This window comes from Myripristis murdjan, chromosome 24, assembly GCF_902150065.1.
Source record: "Myripristis murdjan chromosome 24, fMyrMur1.1, whole genome shotgun sequence".
Classification (NCBI taxonomy): Eukaryota; Metazoa; Chordata; class Actinopteri; order Holocentriformes; family Holocentridae; genus Myripristis; species Myripristis murdjan.
This window is the reverse complement of record NC_044003.1, coordinates 9,538,281-9,549,963: the sequence shown is the minus strand read 5'-3', so window position 1 is coordinate 9,549,963 and position 11,683 is coordinate 9,538,281. Positions and strand designations below refer to the sequence as shown.

General features: G+C 41.6%; 1 protein-coding gene across 1 annotated transcript; it reads right to left on the bottom strand.

The window, feature by feature from the left end:
• Nucleotides 1-660: 660 nt before the first annotated feature.
• Nucleotides 661-11,224, bottom strand: ufl1 (UFM1-specific ligase 1). The gene is made up of 19 exons (XM_030047538.1): nt 10,994-11,224; nt 10,632-10,777; nt 9,118-9,146; nt 8,839-8,936; nt 8,458-8,572; nt 8,194-8,324; nt 8,032-8,090; nt 7,770-7,916; nt 6,808-6,983; nt 6,428-6,607; nt 5,338-5,464; nt 5,002-5,124; nt 4,662-4,782; nt 4,362-4,528; nt 4,135-4,265; nt 3,721-3,801; nt 3,516-3,601; nt 2,626-2,806; nt 661-1,188 (listed from the first exon to the last, which is right to left on the bottom strand). Exons 1-19 carry the CDS (start codon nt 11,068-11,070, stop codon nt 970-972), a joined length of 2,394 nt encoding a protein of 797 aa, XP_029903398.1. The 5' UTR covers nt 11,071-11,224; the 3' UTR covers nt 661-969.
• Nucleotides 11,225-11,683: the final 459 nt, after the last annotated feature.

Genomic DNA, 11,683 nt, shown 5'->3' with positions numbered 1-11,683 from the left:
CATGCCATAATTGATCACTGACAAATATGATTCAAAATGGTGAGATTAATACATAATGTTAAAATAATCACTCATTCATTTGTGTGTGTGTTCTAACAATCTTCAGTGGATTAAATTATAGTTAAATCAAACTATTCCTTTTGCTGAGGTTAATATTGTGGGGGACAAGGTTCCTACATATTAGCATTTTATTTTTTCGCCCCTCAGATTTCCATATATATATATATATATATATATATATATATATATATATATATATATATATATATATATATATATATATATATATTTTTTTTTTTTTTTTTTTTTTTTTTTTTTTTTTTTTTTTTTTTTTTTTTTCCTTAACTGGAGGTGAATATTTTGGTTGATGTTGCACATGATTTATGTAAATAATTGTTAAGGCACTCATCTCAACTAGGCTGAATCATTACAGAACAGTTGATTATTCTTTACAGTCACAAAATGTGAAATGTCAGTGTATATCCAACTACATCAAATCTGTGGTGTCCAAACATCATTTTCACACTTTTCATGGCTTGTGCGGGAGCCTTTATAGCTCCATGTGGTTATAAAGCTGTCAGTGTTGCTATGGAGACTACAGTTAAGTGACTTTACAACCTTTGAGTATGTAAAACTTAAAAAAACAAAAAAGCACAAATCTTTCAAAGAAGGGGGTGAGCTTTTTTTTAATCAATTCATGAAAATGATAGCCTCATTGAGGATTTCCATGTTAATCAGGCTGCTCGGTGAGACATCCCACACAGGAATTTCCATTAAATACTTCAGATTTATGGCCACATGTCAGCATTTCATATAGATACAGTATTAACAGATGACCTGACGCTGTTAACAGTGTTTATCTAAACATGTACGACCATCAGTCAATCACATAAAATAACGTTTTGTTGGCCTACCGCTGATCCAACATTCATTAATCATTCCGGATTTCCCCCCAACTGTCTGAGGCGTTCACTCCTCCGTCACCGACGTCTTCCTCTGAGACAGGACCAGGTCCTTCACTTCCGGCATCAGGGACTTGAGCTCGCAGCGGATGGCCTCAGCCTCACCGTCCTGCTCCTCACATTTGTCCCCGTCTTCGTCCTTCTCGTCCTGCTTCCTCCCCTGGCTCTGGCTCACCAGCTGCTTCACCACGAGGCTCTGGTACCGAGACAGCAGCTGCTGCTGCTCCTGAAACACATGGACACGCGCTCATATCTCAGCGTTTTAACTCACCAAACAAACAGCATTACACTGTGACGACTCCCCGAACAGATGGAGATTACAGACAGCTGCTGCGTCTGAAAACTGTATGCAAACAATCCTGAGATTAAGTAGTATGTCGTCAACATTTGCTGTGTGCTGAATAATTTAAACCGTGGTGAAGCGCAAATATTAACATTTTTACTACCACTTCATGTAAGGCTGCGCTGGGCGAGAGCTTTATGTGGAAAATGCATTCTGGGTAATGGAGTTGCTTAGTGTAGCTGTAATGTTTTTCTAGGCATGGTTGGCTTAAGATTTTTATTATTTCAAAGGAGAGTTAAAGCGATAAAAAATACTTAAGGTCACTTGTCAAAGGAATCTGCGTCTCTTAACACTACAGCAATATTAACAATAATAACAAGGACAATATCAGATAGTTGCTCTATTTCATTGAAGAAAAAATAATCACAAATGCAGCGTCAGATATAAAATTTACACCTCAGAATATTTGTTCAGATTGATCATTTAGTATTTCAAAAAGCATTAAATTAAGCTGGAGGTAAAAAAAAAAAAAAAAAAAAAAAAGAAAGAAAGAAAGAAAGAAAACAGAAAAAAATAGAGACAAAAATGACTTTTGCATTTTTTAACTTTCCATTGCCATTCCATTGTCTTTAGCACTGAGGACTTTTTTTTTTATTATTACTGTTGTGATTATTATGGCTATTTCTATATTGTTTGATTGGACCTTAGAGATGACTATGGTGCCTTTTGTTTTTTGTTTGCTTACATTTAATGCCTTTAGACGTACCACTTTATGAACGTTTACTTTGAAAATGGCTGTTCACAACTTGTATTCTAAGATGTAGATTTTATATCTGATGTTGCATCTGTGATTATTTTCCTTGTTAATATATGACAGTCCAGCGGAGTTAGATTTCTTTAACATGTGACCTTACCCTCGATACAGACGTGTCGGTCACCTGCTGTTTAGACGTGAAGAGGATCCTGAGTAGATTGAAACTCTGCGTTGTTTAATTAAGTGCTGGCTCCAAGCTGGAGACAGTGTGTGGTATTTTCTGTGATGATTTATACTGTCCCAGAGCACAAAATGACCATAATATATCTGGAGGGAGCTGACAGGACTGTGGATCAATAGCAATGACTCAATTTAACTCAGCGGTGAGGTGTCTGGCTTTCATGCCTCACTGTCTGGCCTGTACTCTCTGTTTTGGGACAGACTTCCCACTGTAATGTAAGCATGTGTTTATATAGCATGTCCCAGTGGGAATCAAACCCTCAGCACATTATCAGTTCTAATCCCTTCCCAGAAAAAAAAAACAAATTTTTACAACGGGTAAGTGTATAGATGTGCAGGTTACACAGTTTTCAGGCAAATACAGGGTAGTAAGTGCACAGCAGTACCGCTGGTATGCGGCCCATGAGGGTGCCGATGATCTGCGGCACGCAGCGTCCCGGGGCGTGCAGCACGCAGTGGGTGCTGGCCTGAAAGAGCAGCACGCTGGTCAGGTGGAGGACCAGCGCCGGATCCTCCGTGTCCTTCAGCTGCTCAGTGAGAGCCTGGCGGTGCAGGAACAGGGCTTGTCTGGAAACAGCACACACACACGCACACACACACACACACACAGACGTTAGAGATCTGAATGAGATGCCTCAAATCTCCAATCCACTGTCAAAAAGGCATACATGGATCTTTATTTTTTCCAGTTCTTAACTTCTTGGCTGGATTTGCAGCTTTTGGTTGGAGCTCAGTGTGACATATGCCAATAGTGGCTAAGTAGACTGACTTTCAAATAAACTCCAAATTCACTTTTTCAATGCCGAGTACAAAACTTCAGGTATCGACCAGTAACAAGTGCTGATGTGATCCATTACTTTTACTTGCCGGTGCAGCTTGGACCATTAGTTTGGCGTCAATGAACACAATAATTGATACAAAATTCGTCTTTTTCCCACCATTTGAGAAATATCAGTTTTTGTGTGCCAAAACAATGAAACTTAAGTTTTCATTTATTTTTGACGTGTTAAGGCTTTAAGCATTACTTCTGGTGCAGATATTTAATCTTTCCTTGGTATCTGTGCAACCCTAATTGTGTGTCAACAAGACCGGAGGCAGTTTAGTCCCATACCCGTGTGCTTTCCTTCATGTGCTACTGCTTTTGAAATCACAACTGCAGTACCAGAAGCACCCAAAGTCAAACTGGCAACCTGATCAAAGAGCTTCTCTGTCAAAAAGTCCGTGTTGTCTTTCCTTCACAGGAAAAAATAAATTAAAAATAAAGAGTCGTTGTTACCTCTCTTTTTTCTTATCTCCCTTCTTCAGCATGAATCCACACACCTCTGCCGAGGTCTCGATGTTGCTCAGAAAGTCCTCGATGGTCTGCAAAGAACACCAGGCGGAGAACCTTGTTTACGTGCTGCAATATTTATGCGCTTCATTTACATCCTTATAACCAAACTGAACAGCTCGATGATGTACGCTAAAGGGAGCCAACCTACTTTTCCATTCAGGCAATTGTGCAGCTTCATGAGCGGCCCTTTGGTCTCCTCTGGTAGCTTCCCCAAAATCTTCACTCTGACCTGAGGGGACAGATCCGTTGCGTTACAGGGAAATTACTTAATGTATGCAAACCTTGGGAGCCATTACCAAGAATAAGAAGACATCTGTACAGTCCCATGGTAAGTTTGCGACCATGCAAAATAGAGCTCATTAATTATCAGTTTATTTGAATGTGATCCCAGCTCTTTGGCTCCCTTGTTGATTAGCTGCCTTAATGTCTTCTGTGGAGAATACAGTAAGGTCAAGCTAGTTGCCTTGCTAATTAACATTTATAAATAAACCATTAGCAAACATAGATTATTACTGTTTTGGGCACAGAAGATATGAAGCGGCACGCTGAGAGCTTTTCTAACCTCACTGGTGATGGTGCAGGGATTCTCCACGGACATCATCATGTCAGCTGCCAGGAAGTTCACCAGGATGTTGGTGACGTCCGTGCACACCGTCTTCAGGACGTGCTTGGCGATGTGGACCTGGGTTTCATCTGCAGGGTCAAAGCATCTCCGCTATATTAAGGCGGCATTCATAGGTGGAGGCCGCTTTCCAATTTCAGAGGCAAAACCCAATCAAACTGGTTTACCTGAGAAGAACTTGGTCCCTTTTTCGAAGAGTCGGATGTTGTTGTAAAGGTTTGTGATCTCCTCCTGTAGATCCTTCAGGCTTTTCTTTTTGTTGGTGCCTGATGGGGAGCTGCTGGAGGACATGAACACCGTCCTCACGACCTCCTGGTAGGCCTTCGTCAAAGGCCTGCCGAGGAAAACGTCAACGTTAAGAGAAAAAACAGAGCCACAGACGAAACGGATCACATTTCTCAGTGAGGTTAGGAGAAGTGAAAGTGGAGAAAACTAACTTTCGGGAAAAAAACCCCCTTACTTATTACCTTACTAAATGCTCTGCCAACTCAGAGAGAATTTCTTCCGGGCAGTCACTCACTCGCTCCTCTAAAACGGCTACAATCTCCTCCTGGGCCATAAAGGGGACTTCAGTCTGTTTGCTGCGATCTTGGCAAAGGTAAAACAAAACCTAATTAGTCTCACAGGGGTACTAAAGTTACCTTTGTCTTACATGAAAAAAGCTAAACAACCCAAGGGAGAGATTTTTACCCAACCAGCCATTAAGCTCTTGTTACAGTAGAATGCCTCGCTGAACAAGCTTAATGCGCATATAGAGACATTATGTCCCCCATGAAGATAAAATAGCACTGTGGGCCATGAGTATACTTTGCTGGGGAGGTCCGGTTTCCTCATCGCTGTCCTCATCTCTCCTCCCCTTCTTCTTGGTTTTGCGAATCCTGATCTCTCTGGCGTTGCCACCTCCGCCCCCTTTCACACTGCCACTACCCTCTGGGAAATAAAAAAGCAAAAGTTAGTCCACGAAAAATGGTAATTATGACCAGATGATATGTAATCTTAATGCCGCTTCGAGGAAGTAACTTAACAGGAAGCCTATCCAACAAGAGTGGCTCTGAGACTAAGTGGCTCCCCGCTGGGCCGGTTTATTGTTCTGCTGAGTTCGGCTGCTAAATCTCAGCGTGAGCTGGGGAAGTTTTAACCAACCTGTAGCTTTCTTCCTGCGCTCTGCCTCTCTCTTTTCCTTTTTAGACAGAGCCGTGCTTTCCGTCACCAGAGAGGCTTGTTTCAGGTCTTCTTCGGTAATCAGAAAAACTGGGTTGTTCTTGACTTCCTGAGATGAAACATCCGCATCACAGAAAAAAAGAACAGACAATTCAGAAATTCTGCAACTTCATTACAGAAATAAAAAAAAATCCTATGGTCCTGTGCTATCTTAAGTTTGAAACACAGGAAAAAATATTATTTTGCTACAACATAAGTAAATCCTAAACACTCTATCTCACCTTAGGCCTTGTGTCTTAACAAGTTCGGAAATCCTTATTATTTTTGGTAAATTATAAATCTCAACTGGCAATTTGTTTGTGTCTGTGGTTACAATATAAAGTAAGCAACATCACAATGGCTACTGGTAGTCGTGGTGATTGGTGACTAATAAAAAAAAAAAAATCATTATTATTTTATCCTTATGTAACCTGAGTGTGTGCAGTGGAGCAGGGGAAACACATCCTTTTGGGAAGTTTTGATGTTCAAAGCTGTGATGTTTAAGACCTTTTCTCTCTCTTACACACACACACACACACACACACACACACACACAAACACATCAGAGCCTGTTTCCCCTCATAGGCTTCTTCAAAGCAGGGCACTGCAATTAAACCCAATGTGATTTGTCACAGCATCCTGTAAATGCTAATTAATACGTCGTACAGGAAGTTAAGGACATCTTCCTGAGCTGAACCACCAAAATCTCTGCGCCCCCTCCTTTTGTCGTCATTTAACCTGAGGAGCAGATGACCGGTTGCCATCTTTGTCCATTATTTTTTAATCTAGGACTGGTTCAGTGCTATTCTAAAACAGGATTCATACATTAGGATAGCTAAATTCTCATCTAAAGATAGGATTTTCCCATAAATGCGGTGAGGAAATATGAGTCTGCAACACAAAAAATATCCTGAGCAGCGACCTAAACTGACATAAGATAGGATTTCAGACTGAGGAAATACCTGAAATGTCCATTCAGAGGCTCTAAATATTGCATTAACACAATGCAGCTCTCGGGCGAAGGAAGACGTACCTTCTGAGCTTTGTGCTGCATGGCTTCGTCGAACAAAGAAACACAGTTGCTGATGAATTTCTCGCTGACGACGACGGTGCCTCCCAGCAGCCGGGCGGACGACTGCACGTTCGCGTTCCTCATGGCCTGGCTGATCAGCATTCCCACGTCCTCCATCGACAGACAGCTGGGCAAAATTGGCTAAATCAGCCGGAGCGAGAACGCATTACTTGGGTTAGTGTACGGGACAGTGCTAAATCCAAAATATGTGATTTCTATTTACACTGGCTGACTTCTCAGTTGTCTGATGAATTATTATTAAAATAACTGTCATGTTTTGCTATAAAAATGATCATTAATGTAATGATGGCAAAGGACTGAGCTGAAAGCCTCTTAAGCACCTGGATGTCAGTCCATGTAGCGGAGCTGACAGCTTCCTCCACTGAGGCCTCCACTTGATCAACCAGCGCCTGGCCCACACAGGCCGCTCTGAGGAACAGCAGCTTGCTCGATTTGAATCGCTTCTTGATGTAGCTGCTGGGGTCTGGGATCCCCAGCCTGATCAAGGCATCAAACTCTGCATTTGAGAAATAAAGAAGGAAGACTTAGGCCCGGATTCACTAAAGCCTGTAATGTTTAGCATGTGCAGAAACAATGATCAATGATAAAAACCCCTGATTGATGCATAAAATTGTATTACACCAATGACAATTCAAATCAATGACAACTGTTGATGTAAAATGCTGAAAATGTGTCAGTATCCACAGATGGTTTTAGTCAATCTGGGTTTTTAATGCATTACAAATGAAAGGCAGTTCTGCAAAATACAAAAAGATACCATAATACACTCAAAACACAATGAGACTGTCCAGCCCTTTTGTACTGAGGCGCCAGGAGACAGGGAAGATAACCCAGGAACGGCTTTCTCCTGCTTTGCACCCTGGTCATGGAATAACCTTCAAAACACACTCCAGCTTAATGATTTTGTCTCCCTAGGAGAGTTCAGAGCTCTGATAAAAAAAAAAAAAACAACTGTGTAACCAAAGAGTGCAATTGCTATTCCTAAGCTGTATTTTGCACTATGTGGCTTGTTCTCCCTTGTCTGTTTTTAATGTGCTCTACTTTTAATTGTCCCTTGTCTGTTTTTGTCATGCTCTATTTTATTACACTTGTAACCTTGTAATGGTGCTATCTTGGCCAGGTGTCCCTCAAAAAAAAATGTATCTCAAGGGATTTTCTGGTTAAATAAAGGTAAAATAAATGTTTTAAAAAGTGCAATCTCTGCCGTTAAAGTTTAGGAGGAGAAGCCATTCTCTCTCTGAATGTGACACAAAATACTTCTGAAAGACTTGGGAAAGGGTACCTAAATATCCATTCTGCTGGAGGAAGGAATCCACCCAGGTGTTCTGTGTTTTGGAGTAAATGTCAGGGATGTAGACGGCTTTGTCCTGCCGGCCTCCAACCACGGTGCCTTTCAAGCGTCCGGTGTTCACCAGCTCCTCCAACACAGCTATCAAACCACAACACACATAACTGAGCCAACATTACAGCTATTATACACAGGTCAGAATGCAATCTGACTTAAACCATTACAACAATCAAACATCAAAGCAGTTCCTACTCACAATACAGAAGATGTTCCTGGAATCCAAACACTCCCATCATGTTGCTGATGGGTGTTGGTCTGGAAAATAAAGAACAACAGGTGGGGATTAAGTGTAAAAGCACATTATAATGTAATTAAAAGCTCATTACTGCAGGTGCACTGAGAAAATGCTTCAACATACCGAGTGATTGCACTGAAAAGCCCTCGAATTCGGGACTTGTGGCGAGCAACAAAAGCTGGAGTAAATATGACACCCTTATTGTACTGGTCCATCTCCCCCTGGAGGAGCTTCCCAACACGCTTCGACAGCTCCTATGACATATAAGTATGAAAAATATTGTATTATATAACAGAAATGAGCAGAAAAAAGGCATGAGGCATCAACAGAGTATCAAATATTGAGCATTATTTATTGCAAAGACATTCGGGCTGCAGACTAACTCACCTCAGTCAAGAAATCCCCAGGAAGGTCATAATTTTTACAGAGCTCGGAGATGGTTATCATACCCGCCTCTTGCAGTTTATCATTCACTTCCTCTGCTAAACGATCCAGGTAATTTCTGCAGCCAATACAAGATGATCAAGATTTTTCAGCAGGACAGAGAAAAGTTTTTTCACATCTTTTGATTTCTAGTCTAATCAGTCAAGGTCAGTTTTTCAGGTAACCATTACTGTTTATTTACAACGTCTTTCGATTGCAAGCATCAGTATCAGCCATAGTCACGCAGGTACAACTCCATCATAATGTTTGTGCACTGAAATCCCTTCAGACTTAAGCAAATGCCTTGCAAAATCAATGGTAAATGAAATAAAATGTCACACTTACTCATCAATAAGTTGTCCCAGTATCAGCTGCACACCTTTATCCGACTTTGCGATGTCAATTGCTCGGCTTTCAACATGGACCAAATCCACGTTGATGATCTGTAAGGACCGTGATCATGTCAACATTCATGGCATGTCTGAATAAAAGCCGGTGACCGCAGAAATGACCTATTTTAACTTTTGCCACTGGCATATGTTTGCCGACTCTTTCATTAACTTACACAGAACTCAATGCAACATTTAAACCCGCCTGGAGCTAAATGAACGTACTAATACACACCTGCTGCAGGTCCACAACGTTGATTCGCCCTGTGAAAGAAAAAAGGCAACAATTGCTCACTTGCCCTCATATCAAATTTGCACTAATCCCATGAAATGTAATGCACTCTGATGATACCACAGAAGATTATTCAATGTTTAAACAATACTGCAGCGAGGATTTTACAGCCAACACAGAATAGCCTATATATTTAAATAATAATAATAATAATAATAATAATAATAAAGCAATGCAACACTTGTATCTGATCAGGAAATTGGATTCAGAAGTCTTGTTGAAGGCGTTTAAACTTTTTAATGCATGCACATGGTGTGGGCACCTGGGGTCTAACAACAAAAATAGACTTTGCCAGTAAAATTATTAGGAATGAGCACAGATGCATATATAAAATGCAGGTGAAACAAAAAGCCCGAGATATTGCGTCTGATCCTGTTGATTTCCCTCTTTAAAGAATTCATCAAACTGCCCTCGAGTCTTTCACACCAAATGCAATAACGCTGCTAAACTCATGCACACCGATCACACTGGATCCACGTCTGTTATTGTTGTCTTTTACTTTGTACGTTGTGTTTTTATTATTGCATGCATTGTGATTTACTGTGATGTGTTTTAACCGACTTGTGAGGCAAATTCCCACTTCTGAGGACAATAAACACTTAAGACTGATGACAATAAGTCGCAGTGTCGCAGGTACAGTGTTCAAATGTGCAACACCTGACACAGAGAGCAGCCTTTAGTAAGACTGTATGACAGACAGCAGCATCATGCAGGTTAACATACACTACTCACAAAAAGTTAGGGATATTTGGCTTTTGGGTGAAATTTATGGAAAATGTAAAAAGTTCACGCTACAGTGATATTATATCATGAAAGTAGGGCATTTAAGTAGAAGCATACACTGGTGATTTCCTCGTCTCAAACAATTTCTTGAAACAAAAGCCAACAACAGTGGTGGATATACCACAACAAAAAATGTCAGTGTCAATAACTTGTCATGTGCCCTTGAGCATCAATTACAGCTTGACAACGACGTCTCATGCTGTTCACAAGTCGACTTATTGTCTGCTGAGGCATGGCATCCCACTCTTCTTGAAGGGCGGCCCTCAGGACATTGAGGTTCTGGGGTACAGAGCTCCGAGCCTCTACACGGCGACTCAGCTGATCCCATAGGTTTTCTATGGGATTCAGGTCTGGAGAAAGTGCAGGCCACTCCATCTGAGATACCCCAGTCTCCAGCAGCCGTTCCCTAATGATGCGACCTCGATGAGCTGGAGCATCAAACACCTGATGTGAATTTTGCCGTTAAGCTCCTTGTTAGAGAACAGCAACTTGTGCAAAAAGTACTGAAACACTGAACAGTTGGACATGTGCATTCAAAAGTTTACAGAAGGTCACATTAAGTTCACCTGTAAAGGTTAGAATGCATTTTAGGTTCATCCTGAAATTTCACCCAAAAGCCAAATATCCCTAACTTTTTGTGAGTAGTGTATGTTGCTGATGTTTTCTCCACTGACCTCCATGGACGTAGAGCTCGTCCCTGATCTCCTTGCTGATCTGCGCTGGGGTGATGTACTCCTTCCCATCCAGCGTGTGCACCACGTCCAGCTTCTTGTCCTGAATCAACTTCATGATAATTTCAATGCAGTTCCTCTCTGATAACCTGCGGAACAGTTTAGTATCACTTAACAGTTCATAAGCGTTGCCATGAAAGTTATAGCTGGGTTGTTTTGCACCTCGACAACTACAAACAGCTGTTACACTTCGGCACGAAAAGCACAAGGAGGCAAATGAATGACTAAAAGTGATATTTATTTAGAAACTGCTAACATTAGCTCCTTTGCTAGCAGCAGAAGTGCTAAGTAACGCTTTGCTTTACCTTTGCACCGTGTCGGCGAACTGAGCTCGCTGGAAATCAGCAGCCAGCCGTCGGATTTCCTCCCAGTCGTCTGCCATTGTTGAGAGTTTGTGGTGTGAGTTGTCAAAATTGAGCCCACTGTCTACGCTGCTCCAGCCATTCAAACTCAATGGGCGCTTAGCTTAGCCGGCTAACGAGAGCTGTGTAGCTGCTGGTTAGCCACACGTCAACACACAGTGACGTGTGACGGAGACCTGTAAGGACCAAACTTCCTTCGGTGCATTTCGCGCAACGCCTATGCAAAGTGCTGTGGCAATAAAAGGGCTCACAGTGATGTTGCTCTACTTTCTATGAGCTGCCCATCAGTGTTGATACCTCCAATTAGTCAATATTATCTATTTTTATTATTTACTATTGATACTTTTGGAACTTATGCACTGAATAGAAGCATCAAGTGTTTTGCTCTCCATTACTCTTCTAATAGGCAGTCATGCATTTCCATTAAAACTCAACAAAACACAAACTCTCAGGTGTGCTTCCGGTAAAATAGTTGGAAAATGATCTAATGCATAGTCTGTCTAATTGGATGCCAGTTTGGGAAGCCCTGTCTTTGCCCCCCCTGATTCTGCCACGCCGGCTCTCCAAGTGCAGTGAATTATGACATTAAAGGAGACGGCACAGGCACCACAGGGCTCCTCATCACAGGCTGTA